The sequence below is a fragment of the Solanum tuberosum genome, unplaced genomic scaffold (genome assembly GCF_000226075.1).
Source record: "Solanum tuberosum cultivar DM 1-3 516 R44 unplaced genomic scaffold, SolTub_3.0 scf00284, whole genome shotgun sequence".
In the NCBI taxonomy this organism is placed as follows: domain Eukaryota; kingdom Viridiplantae; phylum Streptophyta; class Magnoliopsida; order Solanales; family Solanaceae; genus Solanum; species Solanum tuberosum.
Genome location: NW_006239212.1, coordinates 466,494 through 486,971, shown reverse-complemented (window position 1 = coordinate 486,971; position 20,478 = coordinate 466,494). Strand labels below are relative to the sequence as shown.

The 20,478-nt window shown below is 36.5% G+C and overlaps 2 protein-coding genes across 6 annotated transcripts in view; both read right to left on the bottom strand.

Moving 5' to 3' along the window:
• Positions 1–1,187: 1,187 nt before the first annotated feature.
• On the bottom strand, positions 1,188–2,015 carry LOC107062959 (uncharacterized). The gene has a single exon (XM_015314264.1). It carries the CDS (start codon positions 2,013–2,015, stop codon positions 1,188–1,190), a length of 828 nt encoding a protein of 275 aa, XP_015169750.1.
• A 761-nt stretch (positions 2,016–2,776) lies between these two features.
• Positions 2,777–20,478, bottom strand: part of LOC102595703 (callose synthase 2) — a 31,080-nt gene continuing 13,378 nt past the window's right edge. For all 5 annotated transcript variants that reach the window (XM_015314276.1, XM_015314275.1, XM_006359089.2 and 2 more), the window contains 25 exons: positions 18,356–18,437; positions 18,194–18,243; positions 18,018–18,104; positions 17,462–17,596; positions 17,289–17,383; positions 17,017–17,101; positions 16,763–16,923; positions 16,534–16,657; positions 16,355–16,452; positions 16,150–16,273; positions 15,371–15,522; positions 8,633–8,742; positions 8,403–8,528; positions 8,237–8,305; positions 7,963–8,152; positions 7,716–7,872; positions 7,094–7,213; positions 6,892–7,007; positions 6,672–6,755; positions 6,020–6,132; positions 5,716–5,945; positions 4,823–5,620; positions 4,683–4,733; positions 3,399–3,584; positions 2,777–3,307 (listed from right to left, as the gene is read on the bottom strand). In XM_015314276.1, coding sequence (XP_015169762.1) covers positions 3,059–3,307; positions 3,399–3,584; positions 4,683–4,733; positions 4,823–5,620; positions 5,716–5,945; positions 6,020–6,132; positions 6,672–6,755; positions 6,892–7,007; positions 7,094–7,213; positions 7,716–7,872; positions 7,963–8,152; positions 8,237–8,305; positions 8,403–8,528; positions 8,633–8,742; positions 15,371–15,522; positions 16,150–16,273; positions 16,355–16,452; positions 16,534–16,657; positions 16,763–16,923; positions 17,017–17,101; positions 17,289–17,383; positions 17,462–17,596; positions 18,018–18,104; positions 18,194–18,243; positions 18,356–18,437 — 3,792 coding nt within the window. In that variant the 3' untranslated portion in view covers positions 2,777–3,058. The remainder of the gene's footprint in view (positions 3,308–3,398; positions 3,585–4,682; positions 4,734–4,822; positions 5,621–5,715; positions 5,946–6,019; positions 6,133–6,671; positions 6,756–6,891; positions 7,008–7,093; positions 7,214–7,715; positions 7,873–7,962; positions 8,153–8,236; positions 8,306–8,402; positions 8,529–8,632; positions 8,743–15,370; positions 15,523–16,149; positions 16,274–16,354; positions 16,453–16,533; positions 16,658–16,762; positions 16,924–17,016; positions 17,102–17,288; positions 17,384–17,461; positions 17,597–18,017; positions 18,105–18,193; positions 18,244–18,355; positions 18,438–20,478) is intronic.

The window sequence follows — 20,478 nt, the reverse complement described above, 5'->3', positions numbered from 1 at the left end:
TCACTTTCATATTCACTGAATAATTTATCACTACTTTGGTGTTCACGTAAAAAATTATGTAATACAACGCAAACAATTACTATAGAGGGTGTTTTTGTAAAAGATAAAAAGTTTGGTGTAAAATTTCAATTTTTAAAAGATCTCAAATAATGAAATTTGGCCCAAATACTAGAAAAAACTAGTATTTGTGAATTTGGAATATTTGCCAAACAATGGCAAATTGTATGGACAAACACTATTTGCCAAATTTTTTCCCAAATATTATTTGGGAAATTTATGGCCAAATGGGCCCTTAATGTATTATAAAAGGGATTCAAGTTGATCCTTTGCCCTAAAAGTAACAAATTCATCAACATTTTCTGTTAAGTTTGACCCTTGGTCCCTAATCATTTTCTATACATTTGTCAATAGAATTTAAACATAAGGTCGTTATTCTAGTGGCAACAATATCAACGTCTTCTACCACTTAGAACCTACAACGATCAGGTTTTATCTCCAAAACTCAAATTAACCACAATTAAGCTTCTAATCTACTCAAATGATGATTAATTATATAAACGAATCATGTTATCACCTCTGTCGAAACTCAATCGACACAATATATATCTTCAACAATCTTTCTCAATTCATGAATGTCAAAGCTTTATATCGACCTCTTCATACTTAAACAAACATGTTGCATTGTATTCAGTTTCTAAATCATTTGGCAACAATATCATGATGGTCTAGAACGATTTATAGTGGTTGACGATCAATGCTTACACAAGATAACTATGAAAAAACACCTGAAAAATACGAGGTACTTGAAAATAGTCGAAGAAGATACATAGAAAAAGTGGTGAAGATGAAACAAAGCTTCCAAGGACGCTTTCTCGAGTCTTTTTCCCTCATACCCTTTGGTTTGGGACGACAAGTACTTCGTCTCGAGTAGGACACCCATCTCTTTCATGGCCTTCTTCAAGACTGGTAACTTGCAATTAAACTAAGCATGAGACTAACTAAAATATTCAGCTTGATTGAGCAATCAAAGTTGATCTAGTTTTATTAGTCAGATCAAAGGATTACTACTACAATTACTTCTACTCATCAAAAGTTAACAACAAAAAAGAGAAGATTAATATCTAAGATCTACACTTAGATACAAAACTAAACTATACAGATCCTTCTTCTTCTTCTTCATGGCCACCTCAATCTCCTACACTTTTCTCAGAACCAGCTTCATTATCCGACTCATTTCCATCTCCATTTTCATCTACACCTTCCAAATACCGAACCCTTTTCCGCAATTCCTCCAATTCCCTCTCCATTACATACATTTTCTCCTTCAACTCCATGTTTTCCTCTTCCAATCTCTCAATATGTTCCTCCACATCGTCAACTCTGTAACCAAAATCATACGTATCTCGACCCGACCCACCATTTCTCGGGTCATATATCATCTCAAAACGGCTCAAGTCATGGCTTAACCTCTTCTCCACTTCCTCAACATCACTGTTCCAAGATACAATAACTCCTTCTCCTTCATCTTCTTCTTCTGGCTCATTCTCAGGTGATCGGACCCGGATCAACCCGTTCATCGACCCGTACCCGTCTACACCCCACTCTTCTTTCGCTACATCAGCTAAAATCTCCCTCGCCGGCGAAAACTTCGGTGTCGGTAAAACAGCCGGAGTCACCGGACAAGGGGAAACCAAAGAAGTAATTCCCCCGGATTTCTTCGCACGGATTAGGAACGACGTCGTGTTATGCGGGGTGAAAGGGGTAAAACGATAATTTTCTCTCTGTTTCTTCTTCTGAAAAAACCGGCGGGGTTTGTTCAACCGGTGGGGTTTCTGAAAATCGGAGTTGTAAAGGTTTTGGAGTTTCCAATCACTCCGGTTTACGCTCCCGGGAGTAAAACAAGGCCTTTGTAACACTTGGAAAGTTTGTTGATTTTCAGGTACCATTGTGGGCCGTGGTGGTAAAGGTGGTGGCCAAGGGTGGTAACTCCGGTTCAGAAGCTGCGACTGGTTCATGATCGTCGACCGGTCGGCGGTGAATTTCCTCCTAAAACTCCAAAAAACGCAGAAAAATTTACCACAAATTGGTTATGGGAGATAAAGTGAATCTGAGTGAATTGAGGTTATGTGGAGAGAGAAGGGAAGGAGGAGTCACGTGTAAATCACATGGATGACGCTATAGCATGAGATAAGTATGGAAGCAGTGGTCGCATCAAGTGGGGTCCAAACTGTAATTATGATACATATACTCGAATTACACGATTTGTAAAATTATCATATACTCTAAAATAAAGACTTTATAAATACAAGGCATGTTTTTCGTTTTGGGTAAAGAGTGAGTCGTTTTGGTACATAGATTAAATTATTCTGAATTCATAATTTATCCTACCTGAAAAATGAGATAAAATAATCTCAAATCGAATAGGATAAGATATAATATTTTAGCATTAAGCTTGTTATAAAACTTATACTATATTTGATAGACGGTATAAATTTATCCTCAAGTAAAACTTATATCATCTACCAAACAGAGTAAATCTTATTAGAAAATTAAACTTGTAATATCCATCTTATCCTACGTACCAAACACCAGATCCAAGAACGAGGTAAGAGTGGAGTAAAACCCGATATAACTAGATCTTTGATTTAAAAAGTCATTTTCCGCAATTTTAATAAACTTAAGTTTTCAAAAATTAAATTAACCATGCCATATGCACGTTTACAAGTGTAATGGAACAAATAATAAATAATTTACTTACTCACCAAGTGAAAAGGACTTCAAAACACAAAAGGAAATTTCCACTAACAAGCTTTTAATAAATTAATCCATACCAAACCCTCTCCTTTTGATTTCAAATATGTATCCTGTACAAGTCTACAACTCATCTGGACAAATTGCAGAAACTATATTATATACACATGCTACCTGAAATTGTATACATGAACTAAGATACATACTAATATTTACATGAATATATTCTTCTGTCCATATATCCTCAAGATGTCCAACGAATTCAGCAGGATCAGTTTGGAAATGAGTAGTATTGTAGCCTTCAAAACTACTCTTTGTTGCTCGAGGAACGATCCTTCTTTGGTCCACCAAGAATACGAGAAATCTGCAGACCTCTACTGAATGCTTGGTTGAACAACATTCGGGTTTGGAACTCCGAAACAAATGGAAACCAAGCCAAGAATGCAATGGGCGTGAACAACAGCAACCCCATTATAATTTCATAACCACGGGCAAGTGTCCTGACCGATCCCCAGAAGCCACCACGTCGAATCCAAGGCTTCAAAGCTTGAGCAATCTGAAACAATTAAAGCAGGATGAAGACTTAAAACCTGCATAAAGAACGAAAGAGAATGTCTGAGACGCAAAGGAATGGCTGTTGCACTCACCATAAGCATTCCCCAACCGGTAGGCATGAACGCGAGAATGCAAACAATAATATCACGAAATTTCAAGTGTAGAATAACAATCAAACTGATGAGTAGGGCAACAAATGAAAGGAAAATGAAGCCTTCGATCAAACGAAACACGAGCTGAAAATCAGCACTGAATTTCTTCCTTCCGACAGACACAACCTGCAATGAACGAAGAAAGGCAAGCCAAAACTTTAATCAGCACAAGCACCAGAAAGTGCAACAAGCAAAATTGACGGAGGAAAAGCAAGCAAACTACTCCTTCCCATAGTTAAACTGACCATCGTTGGTTACCTTTTATTTAAATCATCTGACCTCAGTAATTACCAATAGTTGGATTTTTACGGGAAAACATTGTTATAACACAAGTGTATCTACTAAGCCTCAAAAACACACTGTTCAAGGCAATACTATAATGCGAATAAACTCCACTGGCGCAAAACAGATAAATAAGATGCAAGAAAATATGTGAATTGCAGGAAACAGCATAAGCACCAGAAAGTGCAGCAAGCAAAATTGACAGAGGAAAAGCAAGCAAACTACTCCTACCCATAATTAAACTGACCATCGTTGGTTACCTTTTATTTAAATCATCTGACGTCAGTAATTACCAATAGTTGGATTTTTAAGGGAAAACATTGTTATAACATAAGTGTATCTACTAAGCCTCAAAAACACAATGTTCAAGGCAATACTATACTGCGAATAAACTCCGCTGGCGCAAAACAGAGATAAATAAGATGCAAGAAAATATGTGAATTGCAGGAAACAGCATAAGCACCAGAAAGTGCAGCAAGCAAAATTGACAGAGGAAAAGCAAGCAAACTACTCCTACCCATAATTAAACTGACCATCGTTGGTTACCTTTTATTTAAATCATCTGACCTCAGTAATTACCAATAGTTGGATTTTTACGGGAAAACATTGTTATAACACAAGTGTATCTACTAAGCCTCAAAAACACACTGTTCAAGGCAATACTATAATGCGAATAAACTCCACTGGCGCAAAACAGATAAATAAGATGCAAGAAAATATGTGAATTGCAGGAAATTGTAATCCAAAAGTTAAATCTCCTGTAAAAGAAAAAGGTTAGTAATTGTAACCATAAATAATAGCTAAAAACTGGTAACCATCACATACTAAGTCATGTATTCTTTTTACGGTTTTGTGATATAAGATTGTGCATCTCTATAACTTCTGAGATGCTGGGGGAACTTATCAAAGAATATAATAAGAAAGTGACATGTTAGAACTCACCTTCATTACTGCTAATATCACGAAAATGACGATCCAAGAAACACCGTAAACCTGAATATGCAGCAAGAAACAAAAGGAGTCAGTACTAGAATATTTCAGTTGATCATTTCTGCAGACTGAAATGCAAACTAAGGACGTACCAGGATACTTGTTTCGTTATTCAAAATTGTGAGGTGATATACAAGTCCGTATTGATATATAAAAAAGCGCAATGATAATAATATCTCGACTACAGTGCCACGAATCCCTGAATGATAAAGATGCTCATGTTCTTTCTCCCACCAAGATTCCCAGCTTTTTTCTGGGGATACACCGATACCACCACGATTGTTTATCCATTTATTCCAGTCTGCCCAGTCATCAACAATCTTTTGCCACTCGAATCCAGAAGGATTGAACAGGAATGGGGCAAAGAGCCATGTAACAACCAGGAACCATATAGATGCGGTTATAAGAACATATGCCACCATATCTCTGTATGATCTACCAAATATATGGTAGACAAGAAGTAGAATCATCAGTTCAATTCCCTTGACAAAATGGCTTCGGGAGTACAAACGATAGTTTTCAGCAAATTTAGCGTGAAATACAACAAAGCCACGACCAGTGCCTCTATATTGAGCACCCCCATGGAGCAATGTTCTCCCATAATAGTGGGTCCTTGTTCCAAGAGAAAATGTAAAGAAAACAGGAGCAAGTTGTAGTTGCATCAGCACAAAATCAGTTAAGGCATTGCGGAAGCCCCTCTCAAGGCCTATCTCCATCATCATGGGCAATGCCATCAATATGCCAATTTGCACAAAAGACTGAGAGGCAAGAGCAACTTGAAGAGGCTTATTATTTCGAATAGCTGGGTGTGAACTCAATCCTTCTTCAAGCCCACTGACGACAAGATACAGCCGACCATAAAGAAATACATATACAATAATGACGGTTATCTGCCAAAGAAGATACATTCATTTAGATAGACTATAAAGAGAATAAACCCGGTTAGGATCATGGAAGTCTAAGCTGGAAAGCAGTTGAGCAGTACCAAGGTAGTAAAGTAGAATCCTATAGTGGTGAAGAAGCATGATAGCATACGGAAGAAATCAAATCGATGTCCAAGCCTGTATACATCACGACTCATTGTCTGCTCACCATTTCCATTAGCTATCTTTGCCTCAAACAGTGAAATTTGGTTAAGGCCAACATCTCTTCCTTTACCAACTTGGATGTACTCATGGTGAGTAACATTACCCCCCCGTAGAGTAGAATTAAAACCTAAAAGATGCAACAAAATTTGTAAGAATAGACAAAACTACAGGATTTACGTGTCAATGTGGGTTTTCAAATACCGGCAAATATGTCTTCACTTAGATTGATGACTTTGGAAGCCTTGCTCACACCACCTCTTGTTAAATGAAACAATCTATCGAATACATCAGGATGACCATAGTGGAAACGTACTCTGAGACAAAGCATCCACAATAGACGAGAAACTTCATGTCAGTAAAACCTTTTTGACCTACTGAGATGAAAAGACATATTTGCATTATTATGATCCAGAATCCATGCAACTACAGCTTGAAATAGGATGTTCCATCACTTTATCCTAAGATTACAGAAAGGCAATCAAACCTTACCAAGTAAAAAATAGTCACAGGGCGACAAGAAGGTTCATTAACTTTCATAAGTAGAACACCTAGGCAACTAGACATGAAAAGGCGTGCACGTACTAAATATCAGACATTTAGCCTCTGGCTACACAAGGAAGAACAAGGAGAATGGATATTAACGGAGAGAGAGAGAGAAGAGAAGAGAAGAGAGAAGGAAAGCAGGATTTCAGTGCATTAGAAAAAAACTCCCTGTCATCAGTAGGCTACTTACAGAACAGAAAACAAAAAAGAAGAGAGAGGAGGGCAAAATTCTACTAGAATATAATAGTTCAAGTTGGCACTCAACAAAAGAGTCGGTACTCTACATCCTAACTAGTTCTTGGCTACTTACTTCAATGGATTGGCCAACAATCTTTGCCCAATTGTAACAAAGCTGGTTTCCTGATTTGACATAAACCATGCTAGTGAAGAAACACTGCACAGAGAAATCAAAATGATAGCTGATAAGAAATTACATTTCACTGTCAAGATGAAATTCTCATGCACAATTTCTCCAATCCCATTGTAGCAACAAAAAGTTATTGGTTCGCTAGAAAGGCCCATCTCCATACCTGCCAGTGAAAATATGCTCCCGCAATCCCAGAATAGTCGGATTTCTCACTCCATTCTTTTTCAAAAATTCTTGCAACAAATTCCTCATCTTAAGCGCTTCTTCCATGTAGTTATCCTTTTGATTGAAAAAAGTAATAATGTGGCGTCAAACCAAATGCCAACTTTTTCTCATAGTAAATGAGAATCTTATCAGATACCTACCTGGTTCATATCTATTGTTTGCAATCCTTCCCCACGAGTAAATATAATCGCATGATTTTGATTCTCTGGCTTTCCTTCTCCCAATATAGCAGGCCCAGGAAGTTTTATTCGATAAATAACCTAGACAACAATATTTCAGAAGTTGATTGCAGAGAATAAGTAATATATGGACCAGAAAATGCAGATGTATCTCCAACGTAAGAGCCAGTTTGTAGAATGAATGAATAAAAGTTTGAGATTGTGCCTGCTTTTTGTAACTGAGAAGAGATATATAATTATAATCTCCAGAAACAATTGTGCGGATTTTGAACAGGTATATAATTATAATCTCCAGCAACAATTGTGTGGATTCTCAGTATCCAAGCACAAACTCTATGTAGATTGACAAAAATAATTTGCAGAGATGCAATCCGGCCAGAAGAACTAAACTATATAAAAGGAAGTCCACAAACCAGGATCATACATCCAAGGCCCAAAATAGAACTTAAGATGAACTCTTGTTATGACACTCTTAATAAAAGGCAAACCAGAAAAAGAAAAGGAAAACTAGAATAGGAAAAAGAGATCTGTTGTAGCTTCTAGGTGAAGCATAATGTTCCAATTCAACCCCTGCAATAGGTACCTGATCTAACTTCTGATCTGGCTCTGCCGAGTCCACAGACCTTGGTACAGCCTTCACGAGGGCTGAATAATAAACCTTATTATCACCAGTCCTGTTTGATTTATCTTTGCCAGTTTCATCAATCTCGTCAATATAAGCTACTCGAAGAGAAGGGTACCTTACAAAGAACACAAGGAACAAAATTTAGAAATAAGAAGTAAACACTTAAAACATAAAATAAACCAAAGTTGTTTATTCTGGATCATACTTTGTCATTAGTCTCAAAATGTCTTGAGCACGATGATCAGCAGACCTTTTCTGAACGCCATATTGCTGGCATGACACAACATAGGTAAATTTCATGTCTGCAACTGCCTGACATTGTGACATCAAGGACCTCTCATTTTTTGGCTGTTCATCAGTATTAGATTCAGCAGCCTTGTAGCCTTTCATTAACTCTGTAAAAAATGTAGAAACTGCAATTCATGACAAACTCAACTCTTCAAGATGATGGGAAGAATAGAAATAATTCTCGTACGCACCTTCATCTTTTGCCATATCAAGAAAAGCCTGAAGTTCCAAAGCTTGCCGATAGTACATCATACCTCGTACTGATTAATACAGTCGATCAATTGCATGCAAATTAAGAAATTTATCAAGAAAATATGCTTCTGCTAAAGGTCAGAATAAGCATAAAGCTAACCATACCTGTTTTAGTCAATGTTTGGCCTCTATATGATGCCCAGAGACGGAGTTCTTCTTCCAATCTAGTGTTACCCTTAAGATCATCCTCACTGATACAGTCAACCCTTTCAAGGAAGTTCTCCCATTCATCTTTAAAGGATTTTCATATTGATTCAGACATAAAGAATGACTTGGAATCATAATATGTCAAGGATAGTCCATTTCATGCTTAGGTTTACAATTAGAAAGCTAACCTGGGTATATCTTTTGCAAATAAAACAGTATAGAAACACCATCTTCATTTGGCCTTTCCAGTGAATTTATTGAGAAAAGAACCTCCTCGTTGAAGTAAGGCGTCAAAATACTAAAAAGGGAAAAAAATATCACATATAATTAGAGAAAAAGAAGTCAATTGGTCCAAGTTAAAGTAACTGACTTCCATGACATGATGAACACAGATGAAAGATGTAAACCGAAGTGAACTATGTCCCAATGGTTGCAAGTTCATGGAGAACACATATAAATTTGTTTTGATAACGTAATAATTTATTACATGAAGGCCAAGGGAAAAAGCATACCAGGGAAAAGACCACTCATCTAACTGACTAAGTGCTAACACTTGGTTTTTTCTGTTGTAGAGTTTAGAACTTGTAAGATCATACTAATCTCTCCTATAAAATCATATCTTTAATTTTTTCTTTAAAACTCATCTCTTCCATTCCAGCAAAACCACTGTTCCAAGCTCCCTTAGATTCCATGCAATCATCATCATAGAGAGAAACTAACACCCACCATCATTCCATAGATCTGTCTAGACTGACTTCGAGCAGAAATCCATAATGCATTTAGCTTGTCATATTACAACTGAATTGTCGCCTTATTTCGGGCAGTAACCACTCACTAGAACAAATAATAGCATTGATTTAGATCTCAATTTGATCTAATTATAGTTTCACCAGGTACGAGGTCATCAGTTGTGACAATCAGACAAGTTGACATCATCAATGAGGTCAAAAGTTTTATTTTGTTTTGTTTTGAAAAAAGAGCTGTATCTAAGAAAAATATCACTTCATGCTAGAGTTCAGTATCTTCACAATTCTAGTAGAAGAAAGTTCAGTTTCTTCAGAATTCTATTAGGATCCTAGTGGCCAAGAAATAATAGCGCTACAGAGTAGGACAAAATCACTTCAGAATTTTTTTGTTTACTCAAGAATCTAACTGAACGTTGGAATTTAATGGACTTCTCGATACTAAGAGCAACTTTTTTTCTTTATCATAAAAATTGTTGTGCTAGAAACCTAGTGGACCAGGCATCTACTGATACACTATAGAGGGTAGTGTCTACTCAGTAGTTTGACCACTTGTACCAACATCTAGACCAAAGTTTAACATTGTAATTCAGGTGTGTACTAATGGTCTTGGTAACTTATCCACATTCTGGAGAGCGAGGAGTGGATAAGTGGATAAGCAGGTCCTAAGGTATCTGTCGTTTGAAGGTTAGAGCAAAGAACTACAAACTAGGAGCCAAACTCCAGTCCAAACTTTGACTTCATTCCAAATAGTGGGGAGTAGGTACGGGTCCTAAATAATAGCCTCTCATTTTTAGTTTCTTTTTGGTGTACCCATGAAATTCTAGTTCATATAGAAGATTGGGAGGTTTTCATGGAGAATCATAATATATTTTTATTTTTTTTGAGAAGGTAACATTTGTGTATTTTCACTGAACCAGTGCAACCCATGCACTGAAAACCATATTTACAGCTTGTAAAAAAAGTAAGAAAACTGAATCTGAATCCTAACAGGAACCTAGGATATCTAAATGGATTCAGTGTCCTATAAATACATCTGTTTGCACCAAAAGCAAAAAAGCTTGATACAATTTAGTTTGATCTTTTGAAGATCACAGCTCTTACTCTCGAAACATCTAGCATTTCTTTCTTTCCAAACAGTCCACCAAATACAGGCTGGGACAATCCTCCATCTATCTCTATCTACAGCTCCCACCCCTACTTCTCCCCAACTGTACCAAAGATGTGTGATTCTGTTAGGCATAGCCCAAGCAAAACCCCTGAGACTAATGAAAATCCTCCACAGCTGGGATGTTATTCTGCACGGGAGAAACAGATGGTTGACTGTCTCAACCTCTTTCCCACATAAATAGCATCTAGAACACATGGAGAACTTCCTTTTCTTGAGATTTTCATGTGTTAAAACTGCTTCTCTTGACAGAAGCCAAGTGAAACATGACACCTTGAAAGGGATTTTAGGTTTCCAAATCTGCTTCCAAGGCCAAAGAGAGGGTTGTTGTCCACCTTGATTTAGCAACTTATATCCAAGTTTACCTTGAATGTGCCTTTCTTATTTCAGCTCAGCTACACTCACATGTTTATTCACTACCAAGTCATGCATCTCTGGAAAGATACTTTTCAGACTAGTAGCGCCCAACCATTTATCCTCCCAAAATGAAGTCTTATTGCCATTGCCTACCCTGATGGTTGTATTGATCTTCAAGAGAGGCCACAAGATTCTGATGGACTTCCACAGGCTTACCCTATATGGTGCAAGAACCTCCTTTGTCATCCACTTGTTCTCCTCTCCATATTTTGCTTGAATTACTTTTCCCCAGTATGGTTGAGGCTCTTGAGAATACCTCCATAACCATTTTAGTCAAAGAGCTTTGCTCTGCTTTTTCAGATTCCTTATTCCTAGACCCCCATGCTTCTCCCCCCTGAGAACCTTGTTCCACTTGACTAAATGTCAGACAGTGGAATCATTTTCCTCAACCCCTTTCCACATGAAATCCCTCCTAATTTTAGCCAGCCTTTGTATCACCCCATCAGGAATGGAGAAGATGGATATCATATAAGTAGGCAAGGAATTCAAAACAGAAATAATGAGAGTGACTCTGCCTCCCAAGGAGATATATTGAGATTTCCATCTGGTAAGCTTCTTCTAACACTTTGCAATCACAGGATTCCAGATGTTCAAAGCCTTTGATTTGGCACCTAAGGGCATGCCCAGATAAATGGTAGGCAAAAAACCTACTTCCCCTCCCAAAATCCAAGACAGTTCCTCCATATTAGAGACATTATTAATAGGATACAACTGACTCTTTCTCCCGTTGATATGCAAACCTGAGACTCCTTCAAATAGCACCAAGATTGATCTTAAAACCAATAGTTGTCCTTCATTAGCATCACAAAATATTAAGGTGTAGGTGTCATCTGCATACTGTAAATGAGTGACTTCCATGTTGCCATTTGCTATTGAGGTTTGAGTTGTGACTACCTCAAAACCCCTGAGGCATTCATTCTCTCTGGCCACCTCTATCATGTTATTTAGGCCCTCCATGACAATGATAAAAAGGAAAGGAGATAGGGGATCTCCCTGCCTCAGACCAGGGAAAAAACCTTCACGTGCACCATTTATGAGGACTGAGAATCTGACCGTGGAGATGCAAAACTTACATGCAAGCATCTTCAACAAAAACTTCCAGTTCACATGGTCATATGCCTTTTCTAATTAGCGATAATTTGTTTATTTTTAATGCATGATTTGCTTTTTTATTTATTTATAACCATGCGTTGTTTGAAAGGACGCAAGTCAAATTCAAACTTGTGTTCCTTATTTGTTTGATCAACAATACTTGTTACTGCTTTTTCATTTGCACTTCCTATCGAGTCTTTGGTCGTAAACAAACACATACTGAACACGCGAGGGGTATACTGCACTCCTCTGAAACTTTCTTGAATTCCTTAGTTTCAGATTTGTGCAATTAGGTTAGTGCGCATTCTCACATTTATTCAGTCTCACTCTCAATCATCTAAGAAAAATATCCTACTCTAAATATAGGACATTTTGCATACACCTTAGGCGGGACAATATGAGGTATTGTCGTTGCATTTACGAAGCCTCCCTTTTGGCAACAGGTTTCTCTTTAAAACCCAAGGTCATATATTTGTGTGAAAATGATTGATTAATCCAAGTATTAAAATCGTAACAGATTCAGGACATTAGGACTGACTGCCTTTTTTCTTTCAGATGCAAATCAACCAAAACCTCCCTAATATCCAGATGATAACTGAGGTCTCTCGGATTTTGAAAGATTGGTGGGAAAACATCCGAGTGGCATACGAAAATGAAATTATGCCACACTTGGGGTCATTAACTGATTTACTGAATGTGAGGGATAACAAGTTGTTCATTACCCTGATGATCAAATTCGAGCAACCAACAACAGTGACTTTCCCAAGTGCCAGAATTCGATCATCAGAGTAATAAGCAACTTGTTTACCTTTACATTCAGTAAATCAGATAATGATCCCAAGTGCAGCATAATTTCATTTTCGTATGTCAATCGGATGTTTCCCCACCAAATTTTCAAAATTCGGGGGACTTCAGTTATCATCTGGATATTAGGGAGGTTTTGGTTGATTTGCATCTAAAAGAAAAAAGGTAGTCAATCTTAATGTCCCGAATCTGTTACGATTTTAATACTTGGATCAATCAATCATTTTCACATAAATATATGTCATTGGGTTTTAAAGAGAAACTCGTTGACAAAAGGGTGGCTTCCTAAATGCAGCAACAATACCTCATATTGTCCCGCCTAAAGAGTATGCAAAATGTCCTATTTCTAGAGTAGGATTTTTTTCCTAGATTATTGAGAGTGGGACTGAATAATTGCGAGAAGGCGCACTAACCTAATTGCACCAATCTGAAACTAAGGAATTCAAGAAAGTTTTGGAGGAGTGCAGGGCACCCCTCACGAGTTCAGTGTGTTTGTGTACGACCAAAGACTCGATAGGAAGTGCAAATGAGAAAGTAGTAACAAGTAGTGTCGATCAAACAAATAAGGAACACAAGTTTGGATTTGACTTGCTTCCTTTCAAACAAAGCATGATTAGAAATAAAAAAAAATAAAGCAAATAATGCATTAAAAATAAACAAATAATCGCCAATTCATTCCTAAACCAAGTTTGTCAAGGTCAAACCTAAGTAACATTCCTTGGCTCTGATACCAAATAATAAAAATCAAAAGGGCAATTGAAAGAAATAAGAAAACATATGTGGAACTATCAAAATCCAATCGAAATTATGAGCAACAAAGGACTTTATACCTCCACCTCTCAATTGAATTCGATCAAATAACAATAACCCATAATCAATCAAAAACGAGAAAATCAAATTGAATCCACAAAAAGGGTAACTCGATGATTGATTAAGCTATAAGAAGCTAACACAAGCAATATCGGGAATCCACTCTAATCACTCAACTACAATTACCAACTATGAACTAGACTAATGTTAGGCTACACCTAGAAACTACAAGCTTCAAAGGTCTCAAATATTCAATTCATCATAATCTAAGTCTTGCAAAATGATAAAACTACTATTTATACTAAGGAAATAAAGAAGACACTTTCTTGACAATTTTACCCTCATTTAGATAAGGGCCTTGTTTGGTTGCCTTCTTTTGTGAATTCTTGGATTTAAGAGAAGGCCACTTGCACACATAGCCTTATTCTCCATCCTCTTCATTTTGATGGACCTTCAACACATTATATATCTTTATTTGGTGTCCATCAAGTTCCTCTAAAGCCTTCATATGATCTATGTTATCCATGTTGTTATCATCATATATATTGTAGATTCTCCACTATTTAGTATATTGCATGTATATGGGAAAATTTCCCATATTGATAAAATAAGATAGTTAACCTTATAAAAAAACATATCACAGTGAAGGTATGTGTTAGACATCTTAGAAGACTGGAGTATAATCCCATGGACACGTCAATGGATCCTAATGTCGACTTGGTACCAGCGGAGGGGAAGCCCTTCCTAGATGATGGGAGATATCATTGATTGGTTGCAAATCGAACTTATAGTTACCAAACTGGACATTTCTTTCCCAGTGAGTGTTGTAAGTCAATTTCTGGATTCTCCAATTGACGCTCATTTAGATGTTGTAATCAAGTTGTGAAGTACCTTAATAGTGCTACAGGGAGTAGGTCAGATAGTCCTACTGTATGAGGATGGAGTTCATACTGAAGCAGTTGGATACATTGTGATGGTTCCACATCAATAGGAATTGTATATTGATTGGAGGAAATCTGGCCTCTTGGAGAAGTTTAAAAAAACAAAATGTGGTGCTCGACCAAGTGTTGAAGCAGTGAGGCAGAGTATAGGCCATAGCCTTAAAATTACATCTGAATTGTTGTGATTGAGGCAGTTTCTTGGGAGTTGATACAACAACCTCATCAAGTCATATTGTAATAAAAAGGCAGCTTACACATAGCTACAACTTCTCACTAGAGGACTAAACACATTGAGTTGATTGGCAGTTCGTTAGATAGAAGTTGCAATTCAGGGATACTATGACTGCATATGTTAATTCAAATGATCAATTGGCAGATACTTCCAGTAAAGCTCTTGGAAGTTCCAGAGGGAGGAGGAGAGGGTGTTAAACGTAAATGTTATGTAGCGTAGCAACTAAACTGTACATAGTATTTCTTATATGTTAGCTTTGTAAATGTACTCTACCTAATATAATTTTAGGGTGCAGAGGAGCTCCTACACAACTATTATTCAATTTCACAAGGATAAAGCAAGACTAGTTTATCCATTTTACTGATAACTTAAACAAGAGTTAGATTCTTGTATGAGACTATTTCCCAGGGGAATGAAACCAAACCAAAGTTTAATTTAAAGACATAACATGTTTCAGTGTCGTACCCACAAAGGGCAAGCCTTGCTCTAATATTAATGACCTTAACTCCATCTCGTTAGAGTCTTAAAAACATTCATATGATAGTCATAAATCTATTTTCTCCAGAATCTCTGATCTTTTTTCTTTCTGAAAGAGGCTTCTTAATACCAACAAGCTATACAGGAATAAGTTGAGTTTTAACTAACATCCCCACAATGGTATCATGATGCACTGTGATTACGTATCAATTGACAACTTATGTTTTAATCAGAAAACTTACGAAAAGGAAAGCATATTGCGAACTTTGGGGGCGTGAGGCATGTCCATAAACAATGAATTTGAGAAGAATGAGATGCGCCGTCTAGCTTCCAAATTGGTTGGCACATCCATGGCAGATTCCTTATCAGTTAGCAGCATGTGAAGCCTTCTAATCTGGAAAAACAAGAAGCTTCATATGAGTGTGGATCAAAGAAGATAACTGATCACTCTCCTTTCCCAAATTTGAAGCGAAGTTATTGAAAGGGTTTCACCAAGAAACAGGAACCTGGCACTAGATTTTGATACTTTTTCTTCCAACCTTAGCAATCTCTCTCTTTATGGCTTATGCCCACGTGCACACACATCATTCTAAGATTGTCCTACACATTCTTCACTCCAAATCTCACAGCATGCTTTTATGGCATGTGAAAGATATATATACATGCCCGCATGCATCCACATGAGCACATGTGTACACACACAGACACATATAGTGGTCTTCATTTCAAATCTCACAACATTTGATGACTGAGTGAAGAGAACATCTTTTTAAGATTGTTGTAATAGAAACTCGCTATATTTAATTGAACAAGGGGCACACAGACAAAAACTGTGTTTCAGTTCTTCCTCTTGCTTATTTTGAATCAACCTTAGTCCCTTACCATATTTACCATGCTATGGAATTTGACCTGTCATCTCATATTTTCTATCGTATATTATAATCCAGTGATTGTCTGAAACTATATCATGCAACAAAATTAACAGTACACTTATAATATGTTACTTGATTTAGTTGATCACCTTTTCCTTCCATGCTTCTGTTTCTGTTACGGGAAAATTAAGGGTGCCAAAGAGCTGATATTTTGCATTTGGAATCATTCCGTCATGCATCCCATAGGAGCCACCATGGGTGGAATCTAACAAACTACAACAAGGAGTTACAAAAATAAACAAAATGATCAACAATTAAACAAAGAAGAAAGAAACTTGCTCCCTCATTATTTACCTAGGAACAGAGTCTTCCATTATGTCACGGGTCACAACTTCTAACATATCAAGCAAGAGAATAACTACATGATCCTTGTCCTCCTTTTTGTTTTCTTTCTGTGGAATTTAGAGACACTTTAGTAGAACTCTATGAAACACTCAATTCTTAGCTGAAAATTTTGTATAGGGTATTATTACCAGAAAATCAATAAGCCGCACAAATTGTTCATAGAGGGTAGGTAGTGCGCTCATGTTAAACTCTTTTATCAGATTACGCTCAGCTATATGTTCATCAACTTTTGAGAAAATTTCTTGTATCACCCTGAAAATTATTGATTTCCAATTAAATAATTAGAAACAGCTCAAGGATTCATAACTGTTCTCTGCAACTTTGCCGAATAAGTAAATGTAACAGATGGAAACTTACAGCTGTTCACGTTCACCTAAGACCAAAACATTTATAATGCTTTTACATGAAGCATAGCACTCACGAATGGCACTGCGCATGTAACTGTCCGCACTCAACCTTTTGTTCAGCTCACGATCTCTTCCATTGCAATCTTTAGCCATATCCAATGCAATAGGAAGCTAATAGCAGTCATGAGATAAACACCACTTAATAAGGTTATCATTGAATTTCCTTAAGGTTTAGAAAATAAAGAAGCTTGTAAGACCCCAAACCTTGCTAGCTAAGAGAAATGGAGGCCACTGGATAAGGTCCAGATCAGGGTCAGCCCAATATGGCACAAGCAATAAGTTCCTTTCCCTGTAAGCACAGCAAGTTAACTCTGGAAGAGTAATATTGCAAGGGATAAGAGAGGGATAGCAAAAGGGAAGAGAAGGAAATTGGAAAAGAAACAATAAACAAAACATGAAACTACATAAAGAGGAAACCAGCGCATCCAAGCTCTCAAGAAAAGGATTGTTTGCCTCTACCACCATTATCACGGTACCTATTATTTATCAGATCCTCCTCCCTGAAACTCTCTATTATTTTGTTCCACATTTGAGCAAACCTTGCAGCCTCCTTTCCTCGACTAGAAGTGACCTGCAAGGTCCAATAAATTAACAAAATATTAACACTGATCTCTGCATAGTCAATGCAAAGAGATGTCTAGGGCTTGACCTCATCAAATTTCTTAGATAATGTGGCTTTAAGTCCCTTTTTACGTTTTTCATCCTTTTCCACTGGGATCAAGCAAGCATTAAATGCTCCTGGTAGTGACTCAAACCGCGATCTAAGCATTCCCAATGTGCGAATCTGAAAGCAGAAGACAGGAAGAGAACTTATCACCCCAAAACAGAAAAACATTAGTAAACTGTGGAAAACCAATGGAATTCAAGGTGGAAGGCAGACTTTGGGAGAAAAGAAAATCTTATCTTAATTACCTCATATGCTAGCGATCTTTGAACAGCATTCATAAAACTATGCATCTCATAGATTGTATAAATAGCAATTACTACATGCATACTTTCTGATATCTATGTGATACCTCAAATGATGCATAGGATTCTGGTAGATAAATAAACATAGATCTGACACTGAGATGATTCAAACAAACAAGCATGCAGGAGAAAATATTAATTGAGAGAATTTCATAGCGTCCAACATAAAGCTTATAAATTGGATGGGAAGCAACCTAAGTTACTAACGTCAATTAGTGGGTGGAAGCTCTACCAACCTCTCCAAGACGCCGAAACGCGCCATAGATGCCTCCAAATATGGTAGAGAAAATAGCATACCAAATCTGAGTATCCATGAAATAGACCTGGGATAGTCTTCAATTACAATTTTGTACAGAAAAGGTGAAAACGGAGAAGCTGAAAGAATGAGAAGCATGCAAATGGATATGCATACAAGAATAATAGGAGCCCATAGTGCAATCACGACACCGATATTGTTTTTGGCTGCAAGTATCCAACCATAAGAAGAACAGTATTAATTAACAAATCTCTACTTCAGTGCATAAGTGTATACACATGTATATGTTAATACTCAATTTGACTTCCATTTAAGTACCTCGAGGGAAGAATTCATGCCATCTATAAACACTGATGTGAACTCTCATGATATCTTTTGTTGGACCTACAAGAGGTTGTATCTGCAAAAGTAAAACACTTTAAGATTTTCATCATGTATTTTGAGAGCCAATATTTGACATGTGTGTAGACAAAAAGTGATATCAAAATAAATTAGCGTGAAGATGATTAAACAGCAGATATTTTTCAACTAACAAATTTATGCTACCCATGGACTATGAATAATGGGCCTTGAACTAGATGAAAAGATTGAATAATGGTCTGGGACTAGATGACAAGATATTCAAGTTTCCGATTAATTCATGCAAGTACCTTAGGTTTCTTTACTCGTAAGCTATTACATGGAAATACAACTAGAAACAATCTAAAAAGAGAATGTGTGGTCGAAGCACAGTTCATATTACAGTTGTCTTCCTAAATTTTATTTTCCACAAAAGAAATTGACCATTTTCAAACTAAAGAGAGGCTACGACAAATAAAATACAAGTCTCTTCCAAGTAGGGATGTTCATCCATCGTTTGGTATGGTTTTTAGACATTTTGGTTCGGTATTCAGTTTATTAAAATGCTATACCAATAACATACCGAATTGAATTTGGTATGTACTGTTTTTTCTTTCAGTTTTAGGTTTATTCAGTTCGATAACTCGGTTGCTCGGCGTAGATAGAGAATTGTGACTTTCTTCTTTTCTCATGGACGAATCACAACATTAAAGAAAGTGCCTTTTGGAACTTCTAATTTTTCTAGAGAGTGAGTTAAAGGAAAGCAGAAGCTTTAGTGCACCCGTCTGCCCTTTTAGTGAGTTAAAGGAAAGACATATATGATCATGTATGAAATTTTCAACTAGACTACCATCAGTTCTGAAATAAATATATAGGTGGGGAAGTTAAATTTTCGATTTCTGATTTATAAAGCTTAAAGGTGGGAAAATCGGAAAGATAAGTAGGCCTTAAAAAACGGTGGTAAAGGTAAGTATGTAGTGAAAAAAGGTGGAAAAGGTAAAAGGTAATCTTATTGATAAAGTAAGATTTTAGGCCTTTAATATTAATGTTATAACCTAATATATGTGCATTGTATAATGTATGTTTTTACTAACTAGCAAATATCGTACCAAAATATCATTTTTTTTAAAATTTAAACCAAATACCAGATATACTACCGATATTTTCGGTTTTGATTTGATAATTCGGTACATACCAAATTACGCACACCCCTATACTTCCTGGTCATCAACTTCTACTATTTTAAATAGCTTAATTTATTTAAAAGTTGATATTGGCTTAAAACTTGTATAAATATCCAAAAGATTTTACAATCTACTTAAATTGATAAAACACTAAGTTAATTGGATTTAAAGTTAATTGAAATTGCATGCTTGCTGAAGGATCATAAAGGTTATCTACGAGTAAATATCTTATGTCGGCCAACCTCAGGATTCAAAGATCATATGAGTAATCCAAAAATTATATTATTCATTACTTTCTTTTTTCTTTTTTTGATCTGAATGCAACTTTTGGATGAAAAAGATCAAGTGCATTGCTCATAACCCATTTTGTTAGCATTTTTAATGGCTCAAAGCTCGTTTACATTTATTTATTAGTATTTTATTTTTTTGGGAATGGAACTCATTAGTTGACATCAAACATTTAATATGCATACAGATCCTCTTAATATAATACTATTTAGTTTTAAAAAATTAAATATAACAATAACTACAGTAAGATATATTTGGTAGCTTTATAAGAATAAATTGTATCTCAATTAATTAAGAAACTGTAACACCCCAGATTCGTGAAGGAAAAATTTGCAGAATTTTCAGATTTGGCAGGTGCCCTGCCGCATCAGAATTTGGACAGCTTTTAAGTCAAGGGTGTTTTTGTCTTTTCCCACGCTTCTTTTAATTCCTAAATTAAAAGGGTTTTAGTTAGTCATTTAAAATCCTAGAAACCTAACTAGAACTTACCTAAGTCATTTAATTAACTAAAACAAAAGAAAAGAAGAGAGTATAGAGAGGGCGGCCGAAACCCTAGCTAAACCCTAGCCGCCGCTGGAAAACGCTAGAAAGTCGCCGGAAAAGTCAAGTCCAGCCCTAGTTGATAGTTTT